The sequence below is a fragment of the Nelumbo nucifera genome, chromosome 3, assembly GCF_055504915.1.
Source record: "Nelumbo nucifera cultivar China Antique chromosome 3, China Antique-T2T, whole genome shotgun sequence".
Classification (NCBI taxonomy): domain Eukaryota; kingdom Viridiplantae; phylum Streptophyta; class Magnoliopsida; order Proteales; family Nelumbonaceae; genus Nelumbo; species Nelumbo nucifera.
This window is the reverse complement of record NC_142651.1, coordinates 54850287-54873057: the sequence shown is the minus strand read 5'-3', so window position 1 is coordinate 54873057 and position 22771 is coordinate 54850287. Positions and strand designations below refer to the sequence as shown.

Sequence of the window (22771 nt, the reverse complement as noted above, 5' to 3'; positions counted from 1 at the left end):
TTTTGTGATCAAACATTTGATGATTTTACATAAGGGCAAAATTGGTATTATAATATGCTTAAAACTATGACATCAGTATTTGCTGTTAGATTTCTAACAGAAGTGATGTATAAAATTCCCTTTATCCCCAAAAGTCAGGAGAGGTTTAAGGGCATATGGGAGGTTTAAGACCTTTTCAGAAAACCAATGGGAGGTTTAAGGGATTTACCCAAAAAGAAAAGAAATTACCAATAACAAGGTAGGGACCTGGACAAGATGAGGATTCAGATCATCCAAGTATGATCCATTCACTGGATGAGATGGCCAATTGAATCAGAACCACTAACAAGATAGGGACCTGGATAAGGATTGAGGGTTCAGATCATCCAAGCAGGACCCATTCAGGGTTATATGCTGAACCCATCCCCATAGGATAAGTTACCCAATTAAGCTACCAGGTTGCCATTGCTGGAAACAATGGTCATCTGCACAATGGTAAGTATTTCTTTGATTAGAGATCTGAAGACCTACCAGTCCCTCACCAAGTATGAACAAAAAGGAAGCATCTACCTTTCTGAAAATTAAAATTTTCAAGGTGTTTTTGGTTATTATAGACCAGACCCCACAAAGAGTAAAAAATGTTTCCTATTTTGTGAAAGCTTCAAACTTAAATATTATTTTCAAGGTATCTACAACAGCTTGGTTTCAAAATCTGACAAGAAAGTAGTTGATAATGAGTTGAATGTTTATGAGTGATTCCGAATTTCTAACCTCTCAAAATTAAGAAATCATTCAAATTGGCAAATACCTTCTAATAATAAGTCATTTTAGTTGTTATTTTTATATTTTATTTGAAGAAGGAAGTCAATCCAACCTACCTACATCCATAATCCATACCAACTAGAAAAGGACGAAAACTCTTTTCCCTTCTCAATCATTTTATCTAACCAAGTCTTTTAGTGATACTGTGATAGCGATCACACCTGAAGCTCCAAAAACCTGCCCATGTGCATTCATCAATGTGAGAAAGTCGTCCTTTTTATTTTCTTTATTCATCAGCTCTAGGGCTGATGAAGTGATGATGAATGAAGGATTAAAGGAACTGACTCCCCAAATAAAGTAACCAACATTTGGAATAGCATAATTAGCTATGTTATATGAGCAATCGTTTAGGTTGACCTAGGGGTTTGTATCCAGTTGAGCCTGAAGGGATGAGCATCTCCATGTCAATGGGGTCAGATTAAACAGTAAATTCATCTTGACCGGATCCTATCAGGTCGAGTTAGGGTTAGAAATATTCAGGTTTAGGGTCAGGTTAGGGTTTTTAATTGTAATTTTTTTTCTAACTCTATATCCATAAAAGTTTAAGATTTATTTTTACGGATTTTTGGACTGCACTTCCCCTCAAAATTTTTCTTTGCCCCCCCCCCCTTATAAACCACATCCTGCCAATGAATTAGAACATATAATACAAATCTAAATTAATGGCTTTTAGGTTAGAGTTTGATGAGGGATAATTTGGCCTGACCTATCAACACCCAAACACATGGAAGCGACCTGCTAACTCGATGATGACTCAACACTTCTTGCCACCTCAGCAAGTCAGGTCAGCTTGGGTACCTCGGGCACTTCGGCCAAGACCGAGGTCCGAGCAGTTCACGATGGCCCGACCTGCCGAGGTGACACGTAGCCAACTTCTAGAAGCAAACAAGCTGTCTCCAACCTCTACGGGATCACACCGCACATCTGCCAGCCTTATCTTAATCCCGTCCAGATCGGACGGACTCGATAAGCCTTATCAGCTAACACGAAGTCCACCTCCTGGTGCAAAACGGATTCCTAGTGGCATGGGCCAAAGATCTCGGAGGAGTTTCGTGAGACCTACAGCAGCTCGCCTATATAAGGACACCAACCCAACGTCTTAAAGTACGTGCAATTAATTACTCACTAGCTTACTTGCACTCAACCTTTTAACTTGCACACTAAAAGTACTAACTTAAGCATCAGAGCACCCACACCGGATAAACCACCCCGGGTCCTCTGAGCACTGTTTCCTTGTAGTTCGACTGACCAGCGAAGCGTCCGACGTCCTAACTTCCCTCCAGCTAAGAGCATCCAGATCGCGCACTACAAAGATTGATGCAAACCTATGCCAAACCCGATCCATTGACATCAGAATGCAACAAAGCCGATGCGGCTTTAACTGTGATAAGGGTGAGGTGCCATGCACTAGACCCAATTAGTGGGGTTGGAACCAATTGAAATTCACGACACTGAAAACCTACCTTCTTGTGATTTCAACTTCTCAAATGGAGGGATGCACCTTTCTCATAGGAAGGTGACTCCTCTTGTAAGCCAAAAAACACTTCACCAAATCTGTATGGATGTAATTGACTTTTTGTTCCTGATAGCGATCAATCAATCACCGAGGCTTCCCTCACTCTGCGCGTGAACCCCATTTTGAGGAAATGAGGTTTGAATTTGATGCAGCAATACCAGTAAGTGCTCTTGTAATGCTGTTTGTTAATTGTCACTCTTTTTTGCTTTCCCAAAGTCTTTGAACCAAGTAAATGTTTTCTTCCACCTACCAAAAGGAAATGCTTCTTCTGTTCCTGTCACTTGTGCAGTTGTGCCTGGCTCTAATTAATAAATCCCAGGCTCATTTATCAAATGATCTGATTCCCAAACTACCTTAATCAGAGTTGGTTTTTGATTAAAAAAACAAAGAATCATTGAACACAGCAAAGTGGATGTGTTCTCGACTTTTGCTCCTTAGTGCTTGTAATTGGTCGGTGATTTTGATTATTTAACCATGGAAACATGGAAGATTTGTCTCAAAAGGACAAGCTAACATATCTGAGGTTTTAGTGCCATAACTTTTGGGTCAATTGCCGGCTTAATTCTGAGATTTGGAATAATATAAACACTAAAACCTTCCTCAATTTAACTACTAACTTAATTATTGGCCCTTTGTAGTCTGGGGTGGTTAAGCTATTCATTCCAGTGCTCCACTAACATGCCCACAGTTTTAGTGACTGAAAGTCAATTTTACCCATGATTCAAAGTATCAATATGTATCGTATCGTATTGTACGATATTGATTTTTGAGATTATAGATACATGAAATACAAGGAAATAGAGAATAAAGGTCTATTTGATTTGCATTCAGAATTGAAATAAGAAATTTGTCGAATCAGAATCAGAATGGTCTATTCTCATATTTGTTTGGTTCAAACAGGAATCGGAATGGAAATTGAAATCAGTTGGAATGGAATTTCATTCCCAAGAGGGGTAGAGGGAATGACCATTCCCTCACATGGGAGAATGTTATTCCATCAGGAATGGGAACGAGATTCTAATTCCGCCCACCAAACAGTTGGAGAATCAGATTGGCCCATTCCGATTCCTATTCCAAACTCCTATGGAGATTTCAAAAGTTTAATACCCTTCCCCGATAATTTAAATCTAGGAGTGCCAATGTTTTGATACATGAAAAATCCGTATCATGTGTAACGATACTTCGAACCATGATTTTACCCCTTTGATTAAATTATTGTCAAAGATTTCCCTAAGGATCCGTTTGGTTCATGGTCAGAATCAGAATTAAAATGGTCTATTTCCTTTACTTGTTTGGTTCAGTCAGGAATCAAAATCGGAAATAGAAATGGCTGGAATGGATTCACATTCCTAGGGGAGGGTGAGGGAATGGCCATTCGCTCATATAAGGAAATGTCATTCCACCAGAAATGGGAATGGAATTCTAATTCCACTCAACCAAACAGTTAGAATTGGAATGAACTATTTCAATTCAAATTCCAAACTCATATTCCTGCAAACCAAACAAACCCTAAATTTCATGTGTTTCTGACATCATAGATTTTTTCTTACCACATGAAAAAAAAAAAAAAAAACCTCACCTATATACTTTTGAAGTGACAAACTTTTCATGTCTTAGCAATAAGGTGATAATAAAATGTTGATAAACGGGTTCAGAGAGAGAGAAAGAGAGCAAAACTGTATTTATTGCAAACAACAATAGTTCTGTAGACAAAACTAAATCTTTCTTTATTGAATGCACTTTGATAAAAATATAAAATGCCTACGCCTGCCTCGGTTTTGCCTTCTTTATTAACCACCTAGCTCCTATACTGAAGGGTTATAAGTAATTAGCTAAATCCGACAGGTGATAGGGCTACAAATGGATCAAATCAGAAACGGAAAGATCAAAGTCAAATTCAAATTGAATTGCAGTAATACTGAATATTATAAATAAATTAAACTAAAAATAATTAAAATCTTTTATATATATTACAGTATTACTAATAAATAAATAAAAATGACTTTTATATTATATTTCGTGAACAAAATGAATTCAATAACACTTGAACTTATAATATATTTTTGATAATTCAATATTTAAACCAATTTTTCTGAAATATATTTTTTGATAATTGAAACCAACTTTATTAATAGATATGGTATAAACCAAGTATATATGGTCATATATATTAGATTGAATCAAATTGGAATATATCAGATCGTATAGGGGTGGATCTATATTTGGTTTGGTTGTAAATGGATTGAATTAGAATAACCCTTAATGGGATTTAAGTCGAATCCAGACAATCGGAAATCATTTGCATCCCAATAGTTGGGTTGAATTTGAATTCAAATTTGGACAATCAGATACCCCAAATAGTCAGGATTAAAAAAATAGCAAAAACAAAGTTGAGATTAAGGCCGATTTGAGTTGAACTTAACATCTTATTAGACTAAGGTGGTGTTTGATAATGTCGAATTGACCACCGAACACCAAAAAAATGCTCCAAATGTTTTAGACACTAAGCTACCTCCGAACGGATTCGAAGGTAGAGCGCAAAAACTATGCAATAGTGCCCCTTTAAATTTTTGAAAAATCCAAAACTCTCGTATTTTAATATTATTTATTTTATATTATCCAAAATTACCCCATATATTTTTTACATTATTTATTTAACTTTTACTATTATATTTATAATTTTTTACTATTTGATCTTTTTGACATAATTTTACAATTTACAAATCTCATTATTATTTTTTATTATTATTAAATGATATTTTTATATATCTAATTTTTTATTACCATTATTATTTTCTTTTTGTTTATTTTATTATATTTATAATAAATCTTAGTATTTTATCATTTTTAACATTAATTTTAAATTTTATTAATACTATTTATTGATTTTTTATCATATCTTTATTTTTTATTATTTGTGTACTATTTTACTAATAAATCATTTTATTTTATTTTTATTTAAATAATAACTTGAGAGATAAATTTGTAAAATACAATTTTTTCCAATGTCACAGGATTCAAATTACCAAACAACTCCACTATACTCAGATGTCTACAAAAGCAATAAAGCAGATTTTCTACTGAATGCTTTTAGAGCTTCTTCAAAAGTTTGGGTTTATTTTTTCTTCTTTTCTGACTTCTAACTTCATATTTACCGAAAAATATATTCGAAAAAATTTGTCCCAATTAGTTGAGATGGTTAATCACCCAACTAGAAAACCCTGCGCTAATCCACCCCTTAATCCCAATTAGCACTAACCAATTACAAACAAACAAAAAAAAAAAACTATTGTCAAACCTTAATTTATTAAAATTAGAAAACATTTAAAATTTTTCCTTCCATAAACATTGTATCATTGGTAAATGAGTGATTCATTGTTTCAAAAAATGACACGAGTATTGATTATTATGTCACTCATGTGTATGTGTAATTATTGAATAGAAACATTATGATAGGAGTTGTCTTTGGTGGGTGAGACATATGTCATACTTACATTACATCAGTGAACCATTCTCACCGGGTGGTTGGAAAAGTTATAAAAAAATTGTGTTCTGCTTTGATAGTTCTGTATCTGGAACTATTTACACAGAGGAGAGGTTTCCGATGCATTCGTGAACCAGACGAAACATAAATATAACTATAACCTTGATTCAAACACTACAATTGGCACCTTTTGAAATTTTGATATTCGGGATGAAAGTGCCTCCTGGATCCGCTAAAAGTTTGTTAGTGCATTAGCCCATAGGGGAGGCCATAAGTCGAGTTTTTTACGAGTTTGATTCGTAAAAAGTTTGACTAAGCTCGATTTAAATTAGGCTTGAGTACAGTAAAATTTAACTCGTGAAGTTCACAAGTTTAATCGAGCTTAGTATAATAAATAAATATTTTTTAGTTTATATACATATATATATAATAAATATTTTTATTATAAATAATAATATTTTTATTTTTTATGTATAATAGTAAATACTTTTTATAATTCTTATTATTTATACATATTTTTATTTTTATATGTATAATAATAAATAATTTTTAAAATTATTAATTTTTTGTATGTAAAATAAAAAATATTTTTATATTTATAATTTTTATTTTTTAGAAAAAATTTGGCTTGCAATCAAGCTAAAGCCGAGCCGAGCTCGAGTTTTCAAACCCAAAAACCTAAATTTCCCTGAGATAAATAAAGCCCAAAAACCTAAACTTCAATCAAAATTTAAGGGGGTAGTGAATCATAGGTGGAGTTGTTGATAATTAAAGCCCAAAAACCTAATAAAAATCCATGAGATAGACTGAACTCTAAATTTCCCTTGCAAATTTTGCTACAACTAACAAATATTTCACCTTCACAGTTTACTTTTGGGCCATGTTCGCTTTTCGGTAAGTTACTTACCCAGGTAAGTGCATTTATCCATGTTCTTTTATTTCCTAGGTAAATAAGGTAATGACCATTTTAGTCATAAAAACCCATTATTAAAAGGGGTATTTTTGTCTCATTTAAGTGTTAGCAACTTACCCCCTAGGTGGGAAAGTTATCTACCCACCTAGGATATGGTTATCACTTACCCAGAAAATAAAATTTCCCTAGTCCCCACATAAATTTGAAAAATGAACATGGGATTCTTGGTCAATGGGAACCAAAATCCCATTGACCAACTTTCCCCCTCCCAAAATCCAAAAAAAGAACACCCCCTTGAAGGAAAAGTATCTAAAATAAGTCCCATACCCCCATCATCTTTTTCGGCTCAGTTTGTTTCTTTTGCACTAATGTAAATGCATGGGAATGCAAATAGGCTGAATGTAAATTCTGATTTACCTTGGCTCCAAATTTCACCTTGTCTTATTTATTTTCATCAGTAAAATAGGAAATAACATAATGTATACCCCCACTTATATGAAACAAAATAGAGGTAGGAAGAAGGTTATTGTTTGATGATGTGGTCTCCACTTTATATGAGAGAGAATTGATGTAGGAGTAAGGTGGTGCAAATTTTCATCAATATTTTGGAAGGTTCGACTATGATGCCAGAAAGACTTATAACCAATCAACTGGTATCATAAAAGTGGTAACCAATCAACTTGGTTTTAATCAGAATTCACAAGGGGTTTTGATTGGTCAAAGCCTTTCTGATATTATGTCTTTCTAGCATCATAGATTTTCCCTTTTCTTAAAGTAAAATTTGCATTTTGAATAAGTGCAACTGAGACAAAAAATAATTAAATTTTGTAGGAGGAATGCAAATCATAATTATGAACTTGGATGTACTACCCGCAATAAGACTACCCACAAAACACTGCAACCACACATTGTGAACATCTCCCATATTTGTATGTTGTCATCCGAAATGTTCCAATGTCTTGTGGGTTCTTGAGGGTAGCAGATCCGGAGTCCATAGATACATCTGAACTAAGTGAAAGATCCATATTTAGTTCAGATTTGTACCTCAAGCAAACAATTATTGGAATTATTTTGGGCACATCCTCATTTTTGATAAACCAGTGGCATCCCTAATAGAAAAGACATGAATCATGGTGGTGGTGGTGTGCCCATTTATATTCCCCTTCTTTTTTCAATTACTTTCATATTTTAGTGGGCCCAAAATGTATGATTCCAAGCAGTTCATTGTAAGTTATTTTTTTTAATGGTAGTAAGGTGGCATTTGATTACACTTTTCAGACCTCTGAAGTCTGAAAATGTTGCTTTTTAGACGTTAGAGGTGTTCGGAAGTGTATCTGAATTTGGGTCTGAAAATTATTTTCATATCTGAAATAATAAGACATGGGTCAGGCACTAAACGCGTTCAGATGCATTTCAGACCTGACCAAAAGTCCAAAATACCCTTGAACTCTCGCCTCTCTCTCCTTTCTTCTTTTTCTTCTTCTTCTCTCGTCGCTACAATTCTCGCCGCTGCAACTCCTCCCTAGTGGTTGCATGTTCCAGCCCTCTCTCTCTCTCTCTCTCTTCTTCTTCTTCTTCTTCTCTCGCCACTACAACTCCTCCGGCAAACTAGCGGTGGCGAGTTCTGCCCCCCCCCCCCCCCCCCCCCCCCGCTCTCTCTTCTTCTTCTTCTTCTTCTTCTTCTTCTTCTCTCGCCGCTACAACTCCTCCGGCGAACTAGCGATGGCAAGTTCTGCCCCCCCCCCCCTCTCTCTCTTCTTCTTCTTTTTCTTCTTCTCTCGCCGCAACAACTGAATAGTCTAATTTAGGGGTAAAATAATAAAATTAGTGAATTTCAGATGCTAAAGGTTTGATCTAACACAAACAACCTTCTTTATTAAGAGTCTCTAAAAAGTAAAAAAAAACTATGTCTCTTTTCATATTTCAGACACGATTTAATATCTTTTTAACTTTTCAAATTCCCGATTTCAGATTTATTAAATGCCACTTAAGTGAATTGTTTTTGCTTCCTCCTGTATGTGTTGTTCATCTTTTCATGTGCTAGTATGGGAGGGCTTTCATGCAATGGCTTCGGTTATTTTCAATGTAGGTTCCATATTGAAAGCCTAAAAGTCATGTGTGATAAAAGGGTTCAACTATCATAAGAAAAACAATCAACAAGTATTATAAACATATTAACCAATTAGGTGAAATTTATCAAAATTGACAATGGATTTTAATTGGTCAAAACTCTTCCGATATCTCGTCTTTCCAGCATTATAGATTTTCCCTTAATAAAGCATAAAAATAAAAAGCCCATATAAATTTTAATTCAGCCAATAAAATTAACATTTCCGTGAAGTGATTATGGTAACTTGTTCAAACCATTTCAGTCAAAGCTGAAGTCCTCCCAAGTCCCAAAAATGATTGGGACTCGGCTATGAACCGACCTAATACATGTAATTGTTATTCAAATTAATGGTTAATGGTGAGTGATCCATTGGTAGATTTCACAATACCCAAGCCAAATGTTCCTAACTTTTCCGACAATTTGGACTTTCTACACACATTTGGAACAAACGAATAGTCAATTATTTTTACAAGACCGTGGGCTGGACGAGTGAACGGTTCAATAAAAAATAAATATTTTTTTTATGGCCAATCCAATAAAAAATTTCAACTATAAAGAAATGGTGACCAGATCATGATTTTCCACTAGGATTAAAAGATTTTCATGTTCCATTGGTGGATGGAGATATAAAGTTAGTGAATTCAAAACGATTCAGGTTGAAGAAATATTGACTTAAATTCAATTTGACATGCGACGGATTTTTAAAAGAACCCACCGTATTCAAATTCTATTAAATAATCAAATAATTGGACTTGATTCAAATTTTACCAATCGATTCAAATCTCCCAATCCAAATCAGATTTAACTGATTTGTTTTGCCATTATACCTTTTTTTATCAAATAAAGAAATAATTAATTTAAATATTTATCAAATCAAATCAGGTTGTATCCATATGTGATACATATACCCTTAAAAATTATGAGAACAATATTTTATGAAGCATTTTTTTATTAAACAGATGGTTTAATATTATGCCATTGTCCTCTTGGTTGACAAAACTATTTGATCATCACAATTCACATGTTTCAAGTACCACCATTAGGGAATTACTAGGCCTGCATTGGGATAAAAGCGGAATGGAATTTGGCATGGACAATTCTATGAGCTCATGAGCCTCTAGATTACACAATTTGGGTCTATTATATTGTTAAGTATGGGATAACCAAGTGTTGACTACTAAGTTGGGAGAAAATCCAAATCTAATAGAGTACAGGAATTAAAATACAATCTCATATATGGTCCCAATTTTATTCAAATTTTAAAATTCAAATATATACATATAGAAACCCTAGATCGGAATCTTTCTTCCTTTTAACAAAAATAAAAAATAAAAATGAGACAAACAACTAGCTTTTCACATCTTGGTATGAAGCTATTGGACCACCTAACGCAAGGTTCAACAGCTAAGATTCCTACCATAGAAAACTCCCATGCATCCGTCCACTATTCCATTATTCATCTTCGGCTGCGTCGAAGTGTTCTTGTTTTTTTTTGGTATTTCCTGTTTACTGGGCCATGGCACATCCCGGTGACTGGATTGAAACCAAAATGTAAAGCCCATTAAGTAAAGATTGTTTCTAAGTCCTAACCGATCTCAAGAAACTGATGGGTTTCATTAGGTTTGATTGTGAACCCATGGCTCAAAAAAGGGTCCATTTGCTATGTGAGAACAAGTGTGTGGTCCAATGTTGAATGCTAAGCCCACATCCTTCCAACTGTTGGAGCAACCATCTACTGTCTGACTCTTTGCTTTACATTCTTGCAAATGTAAAAGGCCAAGAATGCCCTTCTATATATGGAATTATATAGTTGAGAGTGATGCAACAATTACGTAACTATTACATGGACATGTGTCAACCCAAGGGTGAGAGTGGACCAATAAAAGTCCCATAGTTCACGTTTTATATACTATGGCATATGGGTAATCACCATTGTTTTAATTCTGAGATTCTATTGATTTATAAAAAATTCTTAATAGTATAAATGGAATGAATTTGAATCAATTGTACAATTGGGGCTTATAGCTACGCATTGGAAATATCTTCCTTTGTCATTCATGGGGAGATATTCACAATACACGGTGATGATGCTCTGTGGGTAAAGATGTGGAAACAATTTGTAGGTAGTAGATTCTAATTGCTATAATTGAGGGTTTGATGATTTGTATGAGATTACTATTATTTGGCATTTAAAAAATGAACAGAACGAATTTGAAGCAAAATCAGATTATACTTAAATTTTAATTTGATTAAATACATGATTATTCAAATTCGGTTCCATACCTAACTAACTTTTGAAAAATAATTAAATTCAAATTTGACTTAATAATCAAATATTTTTATTGGGTGGCTGTGAATAAAAAGCATTATAATGGCCATTTGGGTTGGAACTTTTTTATTTTTTATATTTTTTTTATCTGGGTGGCAGTAGGTAAAGCATGGAATGACTAAAAATGACTTATCCTTATTCCATGTTTGGCACACGAATCCTATTCCTTCATCCAACTTTGTTGCCTGTCATGTCTTCTATCAAAATCATAGATGCTCAAGACTTCACAATAGATTTGGTGCTCAACTAGTTTCAGCTAACCCTTATCTCAACTATTGCTTTAATCCCATTCTGTTATATATTGTACCCTATGACATATCAATATGTCATCAATCAATTCATCAGTGTTCAGTACTTTTTGCTCACTTTATGCTTTCTTGTTGTCTTCATCTTGCACAAAGTTTGTTTATGTCCTTTTGGCTTTTGGATCAGTTTAAAAAGAGTATAAATACAAATATGTACAATACAAATATATACAAAATAATAGAAAATACAAGATTTTGCACTCTGCATATTTATATTTGTACTCCTTCCAAACTGAATTGGAGCAATCCTTCTCGGTTGATATTTTTCCATCTGCTGACACATGTTGGTACTATGCATATATCCAAGTTTTTATAAGATTGTGATTTATCTTTTTCACTACTTATTTGTCAATTTTAAGTTTTAGCCCCTTTTGTAGTTTAAAGATATTTATTCATTTATTCATATTTTAACATTTTTCTATACAAAAGGGGGCAGAAATAATAGCTGAAATATTTTTTCCTGAAAAATTTTGCATCCATTTTATGGAATATGCATTTGTTTAATTTTATCAAATTTGCGCAAATGATTGTGGTGTAATGATCCTTAATGGTTAGCCAGTTTTTTATTTTTTTCTTTCAAATTAGCATTTAAATATCCTATAAGATAAATAATAATGGTTCAAGTGTGATTTAATTTAAAGTTGCCACATGAAAAAGACACAAGGAGAGACAAATTGGCACACACATTTAGGGATGTCACCAGATCAGCTTTGGCATGGGTCAAGTCGAGCCAAACCTGTTTCAACCACCACCTCTCTCAGAACTAGTGGGATTGTCATGAGCCACAGGAGGGTTGGCATTGCCCTTTTGTCTTCATTCAATTGAAATGCTGATAAATAAGCAATTATCCAATTTTTAGTTACATGGTTCTTTTGTTGATATGGCTTCTAAACCATTGTTTTCATAAATCTTCTTAGCTTTTAGGGAAAAAAAATTACAGAAAGTACTTATTTGATATAGCTTGCAATTTCACTTCGCCTATGTTTGGTATTTATTTAAATAAACACTTGTTTGAATAATAACTTAAAATAAATGGTGGGACCACATAATAAGCGGCAAATAAACATCCATTTGTGTTTGACAAAAATATGAGGCTAAGTGCTTATTTTCGAAATAAGTACTGAAAAACAAAAAAAAAAAAAAAAAGCAACTAGAGCTATTTATTTTAAGCACTTACTTCAATTTTTGGGACAAAATTGTCCCCGTCATTTTTCAAAATCCCATCGAGCATATTCTCCATTTAAACTCCAAAATGAACCAGTGACAGCAACAAGTGACTCTAAGGTAAGAAATCATTATAGGTACATGAATCTCTTCTCTTTTTTCTCCATTTTTTGCTCTATTTTGGACAATTCTTAGTTACTATAACTGTCATCATTTCTGTAAATATAAATACTTATTAGATAAGTGGCTTACCAATTCCAAAAAAGTACTTAAAATAAGTGTAAGTGGTTTGGAAAAAGACCTCCCAAGCACTAAAAAATATTTATTTCTTAAACCACTTATTCATCAAGCATAATCTTAATACCAAGTTGGTGGTAAGGCATCCTAAAAAGGTGCAGATTTATGTTGTATTTGGTACTATTGTTGTTTCTACCAAAAACAATTTGGGATGAGTAATACAAATTGGTGAGAAATATGTATTGTCACATCAAGTGTGAGAATTATTACTTACAAGAAACACCAATTTGATATTTCTATAAACAGCCTCTAATACATGCATTTTTAAGGTATTCCTATTTCAATCATAAATAACAATTGCATCATAGTATGCCAATTTATATTGATCACCCCAAAACCTTTAGGGTGCAAACAACAATGATACCAAACACAACCTTAAAATACAAAGATGCCTTCAAAATCTCTATCTTATATGTCAATGGGCCCCACATACACCTTATCACTACCCCACTTACCCATTAACTAGGTATATGTTCCGCATGGCTTTTGTTTGTTAAATAAACGTTTGTACTTGATTTATCTTCAAAACTGAGAAAAAGTGATTGATAAAAGTTTTTTCTGGGATTTGTTGACAACTAGACGTCACTAGGTGCCACTAGGCGCCACATCAGTAAAACAGTGAATAAACACTTAACCGTTGGAAAAACATTAAAATAAAATTTCCCTCAAAGGTTGGCGTACACAAATCAAGACCAACTTTTATCAATACCTATGCTTACAAATCGACATAATGGGATAGGAATGGCAACGGGTGGGGTACCCTTGCAAATTGCCCTACCCATTTTCGAACCCGCCTATGTATCATTGATTCCAAATCCGTCTAACTTTTCTTCTCAATTTCCCAAACCCGTTAAACCCCTTGACCAAATGTTTTCTATAAAAAAAAATTCTTAATGCTTATATTGTGACTTGAACTCAGATCAATTAATAATAGCGCCAAATCTCTTAACACTATTTTAAGCCACTAGGGATGGCAATTTTCCCCATTTCCCCGGTCCCCGTGGGGATCCACCCTGAATGGGGCAAGGATGGGGATGGGGAAATTTTCATCCCCGTTAGTAGGGACGGGGCGGGGACGGGGAGAGCACTCCCCGCCCCGCGGGGACCCCGATCCCCACTTCGTAGGATCCCCACTAATATATATGCATATATGTATTCCTATGCTATATATGTAAATATGTAAATATGTAAATATACATCTATATATTAATATTTTTAAAAATATGGGGATAACCTTGTTCCCGTTAGCAGGGACGGGGATGGGGATTTTCACAGGGATGGGGATGGGGAGAGGCTCCTCGTCCCCACCCCGCCCCGTTGCCATTCCTATAAGCCACTAAGCCTTCTCACCTTTTATATTATTCAATGAAATAAAATAGATTTTATTAACTTTTGTGTTCATCAAAACAATCGATACATGTATATAATTAATAATTCCAACTAAATTTTGAAAGAAATAATATTTAAAATTAGCATTTTATAACTAAATGAAATAAACAATCTATCAAATCCAAATTTATATAAAATGATTTTAATCCAAAGAAATTTATATAAATAAAATATTAATAATAGAATATTTATCTTAGTACTTAAATTTTATAAATTTGTGCATGATATATAATATAATAGCTTCATATTTATGCATCTCGGGTATTGGGTATTGGATACCCTAAAGTCAAAATCCAAACCCTATAGGGTTTTATCAAAAATCTCAAACCCATTCCAAAACCTATAGAGTTTTGATAAACGAGTCCTATTAGGGTCGGGACATGTCAGATACACGAAATTTCCTACAAAATTGCCATCCTTAGATGGGACAAATGCTGATCTAACAATGACATGACACCATTTATCAAATAAATGAAAGGCATACCAAACACCGCCTAAATTTAACATATATATATAGATTGGGGTGCTCTCTCCGTGCAGCAATCCTATTAATTATATAATAGTTATTTAATTATATAAATATAGAATAGTTATTATAAATATTGTTAATAACTAGATATCGAACCGTTTGAACGGTTTTGATCATTTTTTTTGTCAGAACGGGCCGATTATTCGACCTGGTAACCGAACCCTTGACCGGTTCGGTCTTCGGGTTAGTTTTAAAAACCATGATGTTATTTCATTCGAGCGTGTGACTCATACAATCCGAAAATGGAACCGTTCTGGCCACTAGTTTTCAGGTTGACAGTTCGACCGTCTGGTTTGAACGAACGGCCCGTTCTGACAACAAAAATTAAAAAAATAAAAATAAATAAAAAGACGACCAAAAACCATTGAACGAGTTAACGGGTTGACGGTTCGACCACTTGGGTCATTGACCGATTCAACGGTTTTTGGCCAGGAACCGGGATTGGGGTAAAACAGAACTAGTTTCCTAGACGGTTCCCAATTAAAAAACTAAAAAACGGACGACCCGTTCTGACAACAAAAATTACAAGCAAAAAATTGAGTGTGTGAGGTCCATTAAGCAGTACCATATGTGTTATGTCATTCGAGCGTGTGACTCATACAACCTGAAAATGGAATCATTCTGGCCATCGGTTTTCAGGTCAACTATTCGACTATTCGGTTCAAACGGATGGCCCGTTCAAACAACAAAAACTAAAAAAATAAAAAAACGACCAAAAATCATTGAATGGATCAATGGTTCGACCGCCTGAGTCAATGGGTCGTTACCGATTCAACGATTTTTGGCCAGGGACCGAGATTAGGATAAAACAAAACTGGTTGCCTAGATGGTTCCCAATTAAAAAAAAAATGGCCAAAAACCATATTACGGGTCAATGGTTCGACTACTCAAGTCCCATTTCCTATTAATTATATAAATATTGTTAGATAATTAGATATATGTAATTATCTAATTATATAAATATATAATATTTATTATAAATATTGTTAATAACTAGATATTGAACCGTTCGAACGGTTTTGACCGTTTTTTATTATTTTTTATTTTTTGGTCAAAACGGGCTGACCGTTCGACCCGGTAACTAGACCGCTGACTGGTTTGGTCTCCGGGTCGGTTTTAAAAACCATGATGTTATGTCATTCGAGCGTGTGACTCATACGACTCGAAAATGGATCCGTTCTGGCTACCAGTTTTCGGGTTGACAGTTTGACCGTCCGGTTTGAACAAACGGCCTGTTCTAACAACAAAAATAAAAAATAAAAAAACAGTCAAAAACCACTGAACAAGTCAACGGGTTAACGGTTCAACCACTTGGGTCAATGGGTCATTGACCGATTCAACGATTTTTGGCCAGGGATCGGGATTGGGGTAAAACGGAACTAGTTGCCTAGACGGTTCTCAATTAAAAAAATAAAAAACGGACAACCCATTCTGACAACAAAAATTACAGACCAAAACTTGAGTGTGTGAGGTCCATTAAGCAGTACCATATGTGTTATGTCATTCGAGCGTGTGACTCATACGACCTGAAAACGGAATCGTTCTGACCACCGGTTTTTGGGTCAATAATTCGACTGTTCGGTTTGAATGGATGGCCCGTTCTAACAACAAAAATTAAAAAATAAAAAACGACCAAAAACCATTGAAAGGGTCAATAGTTCAACCACCCAAGTCAATAGGTCATTGATTGATTCGACAATTTTTAGCCAAGAACCAAGATTAGGATAAAACGGAACTGATTGTCTAAATGGTTCCCAATTAAAAAATAAAAAATGGCCCAAAACCATTTTACAGGTCAACATGTCGATAATTCAACCACTCAAATCAATAGACCGTTGACCAATTCAATGATTTTTGGCCAAAAACCAGATCAACGATTCCATTCCAGGCCCTAGTTGTATGGATTATGAAACAAAATATATAAAAGAATCATTAAATTTATATTGTAGACAGAACGAACGACAGATACCTAAATTATTGGGTTAGTAGTTATATTTGAAAGGTACGACGCATACAATGTCGTACTTCAACATACAAATTTCTTGTTCGATATCATGTTTATGGAACCAAGATTAACACAGCAACCAAAGCTGTTTAGTAGTGACTAGTGAGCAATGTTTGTTTTGAAAACCCAACTAGTTCTAGTTGTCTAGCACTCTAGCCACGGCCCACCGGCCTATTGGTCCGTGGTTAGTGGTCCAACCATCAGATTAGATCGGTTTTGTAAGAGCATAAAAATGACACAACCGAATTGTTTGGAAACAGTGGGTACGAGTACGACCCGAACCATTTTGACACCATTCACGGTCCCCCATCTGATCTGAGCAGTGATCAACTGATCATGCGGTTTCTTGGTATAGATCCTTCTTATGATGGGGACCCCACTTCTGATAGGGCCCAATCGTCTGCCATGCACCAGAACAATGGAAGTGACGAGGTAATTTTGGATCTATCCTAGATCCGTATTTCCAATAGTGAAAAAAGAACCGATAGAGTGATCCGGTAGAGTCGCCGTCGGAACTCGGACGTCGGGTCACAGTGGAGGATCGGGGGTCAGAAATTCATCCTCGTCCCCAGATGGACATTTGTCCAACAGGGACTAAAGGATAGTACATATCCCAAAGGATATTATTGTAAATTTCAATAGCTAAATAAAAAAGGTGATTGATAATAAGGCTGAAGACACAATAGTAATTTTACCACAAAAGCTTATCATAAAGCGCCGGTTTTGGGGGGAAAACTGAGGATACTTGGCCAGTCATAATACGCCACGTCATCATGACGTGTGGGACCTACGTATAAGTTGTTGCCGTGGGATATATTGATTGACCGAGTATAACGTGTACAACCGCAGAGGACCAGAATTCAGAAAAACGGGAACACGTCCGCAACTCCGCATCAGTTGCAGCTGCAGTATCAGTCTTGACCTTTCTGAGGTTCGCCGCCTCGTCGGTGGTTTCATGGTACCGGTTGTCAATTGTCATCCGGCGTCCGCACTGGCTCTCATACTCTCTCCTCTCTCTATGTAGAAAACGCGAAGCAAGAGAGGGACCCACAATACCGGAATTTCGAGTTTCTTCTACTGTGTTTTTTCTTTAAAACAAAAAGGAGTGGAAAACAGAGAGAGAGACAGAGATGGAGGGGAGCTAAAAAGTTGTTAAAAGCGTGGCTTATGACTTCATTTCGTCGGTTTTGTTAATTTCCTTTCCTCCTCTCCCACCCCTTTCTCTCTGCGGAGTCCGTAATACTTTCTTCTGTTCTCTTCTTACGCTTACTAAGGAGTATAAAAAGAGCTGGGCAACTTTACCAGTAAAGCTGTTTCTCCCTTTTTCTTCCTTATTACCTTTTTCAGTTCTCTCTTTCTCAGAGAGTGAAGGCTAAAAGTGAGTTCCATTTTCTGGGAGAGGTCGAGTTTGCATGGTGGATGGAGGTTCTTGAGGTGAGAGAAGATTGAATTTTTTGCAATTTCTTTTGCGACTTTCGCTTCTGTTGCTTGTTTTGCTTGAATTTTTGGTTTAGTTGACGTTAGTTTTCGATCCTGTTGCTTGAATTCTTTTTCCTTTTCGGTAGATTATCTGATAGAAGCTGAAACTGCTACTGTAAACCCGTTACTATCAGTCTATGCTTTCTGTTAATCGATTAGTTTTTCTGTGCTTGTCTTTGATTTGTTTAACTTCCGTGTTTCTTGCAGGTTTTATTCCCGTTTTCTTTTACGTTTTTATTCAAGGAACAGCCCCGAATTGGAATTTGTTTTTGTTTTATCCAAGTGGGAGTATTATTTTTATCAGAGAGATGGTTTTTTTTTTCAAATGTAATTGTTTTTCTGTTTGTCTTTTTATTTGAATAATTGTTTACGAGAGTCTGCCTTCCCTGTAAATGGCTGCTCTGAATCTTTCTCTTGTTTTCCTTTGTAGCTTGTGCAAGTGGATAGCACTTCGTTGACATACAGAAGAGCTTTTTACTCCAATACTTTCGTATGGTTTGGTAGAATTGTCAGGAAGTTTACTGATTTTCTATTTCTTCTCCTTTCTATCGTGTCCTTCACAAGCATTAAAGAAAATGAATGGATTTGTAGATGCTCAAGTTATTCTCAGTCAAAAAGCATTTGAATGTTGTTCCAGCAATCGTTTTTAAGAGTTCCATTATTTCAATTTTCTGTTTTAAGAAGAGTTTAGGGGTGTTCTGTATTTTTATGGTAATGGGTTCAGGTCGATTGGGTAAATTCTTTAATTTCCTAAAATTATTGGTTCATTTTGCTCTGTACAGCCGTAGTGTCCTTTTCTCAGATTAGCAGAACAATATGTTATTACTGATTATGACAATAAAAATGTAAATTCCTACCATATTGAAACTTACAAGTAAAACTAGAACTGGAAAAGGAAAAAGTGCTCCCCCCTCTTGGTGGCATTAAGTTCAATTTAAAAGAGGTGGAAGAAAACAACTATGTCTTCCATTCCTGGAAAACCAATCTGATCCCCTTGACCAACTTGTAAGAATCTTTTTCTTTTGGCAGTTTTTCTTTGGTGGTTAAATATCCCATTAAGAATATCATTTGGAAATTTTAAATCTTGATTTTGCTTTATGTACATTTTACTTCTTCTTGGTGTATTTGTGCTGATGTTGCATGTGATTTCCCAGTTTCACAATGCGCTTTGACTGAAAAGACCAGGGTTGAGCATATTTAGACACTGTATGTGCTTTCTTTGGTTGGATTGCGAAAATGGATCAAACATCTGCCAATCCACGTAAAGATGAACATGGGAAGGAAGAATTTCCTTTTACACATGAAAAGGACATGAAGTTAGTAGTAGAGAATAGTAATTCAGAGTTTACTGAACCTAACCACAAGAGATCCTTAGAAAGGTTGAAACCAGACCAGATGCTAACTTCAGGAATCAAACAATCTCACACAGGTGAAAGATGTATACATGAATCATTCTTTCAGAGTCAACTGAGTACTGATGTTAAGATTCTAAAACAAATGCATTTTGGAAGTCTCAAAGAGATACATGTCCGGCATGGCTTGGATTTTGCAGATGTTAGAGAATCTAAACCTCTAAGTGTAGCATGCCACTCGGTGCCCCCATGCAATATTGCTGTAAATCTGAGTTCCTCTAAGATGGAAATTCTGTTTGATGCCTTGTCACCAGTTAAAAGCACAAGAAGAAATGGAAGTGATTGGGGTAGTTTTATTATTGAATGCCCATCCGCTGCTGAACAGGGGAATTTAGTTATAAGTTCCGTTGGGCAGTGGATTGTAGGTGCCATCTCAGGGAACACCAAGATAAGTGGCATCCTGAAGAGTCCATTATTATATAATTTAGGAGCCTTAAATCATGACATCAACTTAGAGAAGGTGGGTTCAACCGGAGTAAAAGGAAAAAAATATTCTGGTTTCATGAGATCACCTTCTAGGCTGAGTATCAATCTATCCCAGAACCTAGAAAGAGGAGTAGTACTTCATGGAAATGAAAAATATGAATCAGGAGCTATCCATAAAACGCCTGAATCTGTGTCATGTTCAAACTCAGCATGCTCCAATCAATCTTCTCCATCCACTTGTAGCACTCTTTCTCAGGGAAGGCTTCATTGCATATGGAAAAATGGAGTTCCTTACTTTGTGTTCTCAGTAGATGATCAAAGGGAGGTTTATGTTGCCAACATGTGGAAAGTTGAATCATCAGATGATAAGGCTCTGGATTATATGTATACTTTCCATTCAAGAACAGGTGGACAAGAGAAACAGGGTGATTCAAATAATGTATCAGATATTGTTGGTAAGATGAAAGTTTCAAGTTCTTTCAGCCTTTGCTCAAACGATTTAAAGCTCACGGAGACTGAATTTGTTTTGTTTGGTACTAGTGAAAACCATTTGGGGGAGATGCCAAGTTCAACTCCTATTCGTAAGAATAACAGCAGGCTGCCAAAGAAGGTTGTAAATGATTTTAGGACAATTAACACTACCAAGAATTGGTCTATCCCAGGATTTGGTGTACCAAGCTCCATGCTTGAAGACTTATCTTCAGAGCCTTATCAAGATATGTTCCGAAATCTTGATGCACCAAGTAGGATTAACTTGCTTGAAGGCCATCTTTTACCAAATCTTGAATTGGCTGCCATTGTTGTGAGAAGCTATGTGCATGATGATTGTCAAGACACAACAGTTGGAGGGTGGGGCTTGAAATTTCTCAACAAAGTTGAGGCTCAGCAGAATAATACTTTTCTAGAAGCGACTGTTTCTTCAGAAGACGGCCAGGAAAGTTTATTGCAAAATGAAAATGATTGTTCTACAAGTATTGATGTTCTAGTCCCAGCAGGCATTCATGATGGCCCAAGGACAAGAATTGGTGGCCCTTCTAGTCTTAGTGAAAGATGGAGGTCTGGTGGACACTGTGACTGTGGTGGCTGGGATATTGGGTGTCCTCTCACAGTGCTTAATTGTAGACCGACCAAAGAAGTTTCACATAGACCAGATGCAAAAGAGGAATGCAAAACATTGAATCTGTTCATCAAGGTTTGTCAATCCTCTATCAGCTTTTTTTTTAAAGCCCAATCCTCTATCAGTTTACATTGATTTAATCCATGGCCTTCAAATTTTTAAATTGTTTTAGTAACAACTTTAAGGTACAAAATTTAACATATTGGATATTATTAAGTGTCCTTGTGATTTCTAAATTTCCTGATTTCCTCGGAATTATAAATAAATTAATGTGTTGTGTATTATTCAAATTCCAGTATCTCTTTCAATCAGGACATAGCCAAGTAGTTATGAATATGTTAAGGTCAAGAATATACATTTCTTTAGAAGCCAATGAATTATATTAGCTTTCTGCATTACGAGTTATGTTAGCACAGAACATGGAGCTGATGGTGAACCAAATTCTATCTGGCAGGGTTCAAAGCAAGGTGCGCCCACCCTAAGAATGGTGAATATCCATGATGGTCTCTATTTTATTCATTTCCAATCAACTCTTTCTGCTCTCCAGTCTTTCTCCGTAGGAGTGGCAATTATTCACTCACAGAGTCCCAATCTGTCTCCAAAAATGTACAAATGATGAAGCAGTAGAAGTTATGGTTGGTAGTTTCATAATTGTAGCTCTCTCTCTCTGTGTGTACTTAATAGTTACAGTATATAGTACAGCAATACAGAATGTCCAAGGAAAATTAGTTGTGCAAAAGTTGATGCTTATTGCTACTTGTAGTTCTTAGTACTCTCCACCAGTGCAACTGTGTTTATTGTCTCATGCTGGATGATTGATAAGTCAATACTAACAGCTTTTACTAATTGATATGATGCAAAAGTGGAGGTGTACCTGAGACTAAAACAATTGGCAAGAACCCAATCTTTTTAGCTGTAGCAATCTGTTGTGCTGTGACAAAGCTTGGTTGTTTGCTTTATTTTAACATACTAGTAAGTGTATGCTTGTTTTGCACGTGGCAATTTTTGATGATGATGAATGATTGTAAATAACATGTTTCTAAAATTTTTATAATAATTTTTTTTTGTATTTTTATATCTATAAAAATTATTCTTATTTGTCACACTTGTTTTTGTTTAATATAATGAAATATATTATATTAGAGATGTGCCCAAATGTTTTCTACAAAACTTTTTGCATTTTTTATACTTTTTTGTGTTTTCATCTATTTTAATTTTTATTATTATTTAATTATGACATCAAAAAGTTTGACACATTTGCCCCTAGGTTGAATTGTTGACTTACCACCAAACAAGAAAACAACTTCATTTCTAGGTTAGGTTTAAATTTGTATTTTATTTCTATCATCAATAAAAACAATCTTTCTGTCATATTTATTTTTATTTACTTTGGTTAATTAATATAGGATTCTATGAAAGAATGTGAACTAATACCCTAAATGTAAGATTTAATAAGAGAGAATTGAATGAGGAGAAATGTAATAGTTCAAATTAC

The 22771-nt window shown here is 35.1% G+C and overlaps 1 protein-coding gene across 3 annotated transcripts; it reads left to right on the top strand.

Annotated features, from left to right (window-relative positions):
- Positions 1-17681: 17681 nt before the first annotated feature.
- LOC104600962 (uncharacterized) lies at positions 17682-22015 on the top strand. 3 transcript variants are annotated; one of them, XM_088901917.1, is made up of 4 exons: positions 17689-18276; positions 18529-18648; positions 18752-21351; positions 21731-22015. In XM_088901917.1, the coding sequence occupies exons 3-4, from the start codon at positions 19558-19560 to the stop codon at positions 21890-21892; spliced, it is 1956 nt and encodes a 651-aa protein (XP_088758043.1). In that variant the 5' UTR covers positions 17689-18276; positions 18529-18648; positions 18752-19557; the 3' UTR covers positions 21893-22015. The 3 variants fall into 3 exon arrangements, with proteins under 3 accessions (XP_010262438.1, XP_088758043.1, XP_088758044.1); XM_010264136.2 differs by lacking the exon at positions 18529-18648 and having other exon boundaries at positions 17682-18276; positions 19476-21351; XM_088901918.1 differs by lacking the exon at positions 18529-18648.
- The last annotated feature ends 756 nt before the right edge of the window (positions 22016-22771 follow it).

What these genes read in the sequence shown, in the direction of transcription:
- LOC104600962 (XM_010264136.2), top strand. Translation starts at nt 19,558, where the DNA reads ATGGATCAAACATCTGCCAATCCACGTAAAGATGAACATGGGAAGGAA. An exon ending in CATTGAATCTGTTCATCAAG is followed by an intron (nt 21,352 to 21,730) that starts GTTTGTCAATCC and finishes TCTATCTGGCAG; the next exon opens with GGTTCAAAGCAAGGTGCGCC.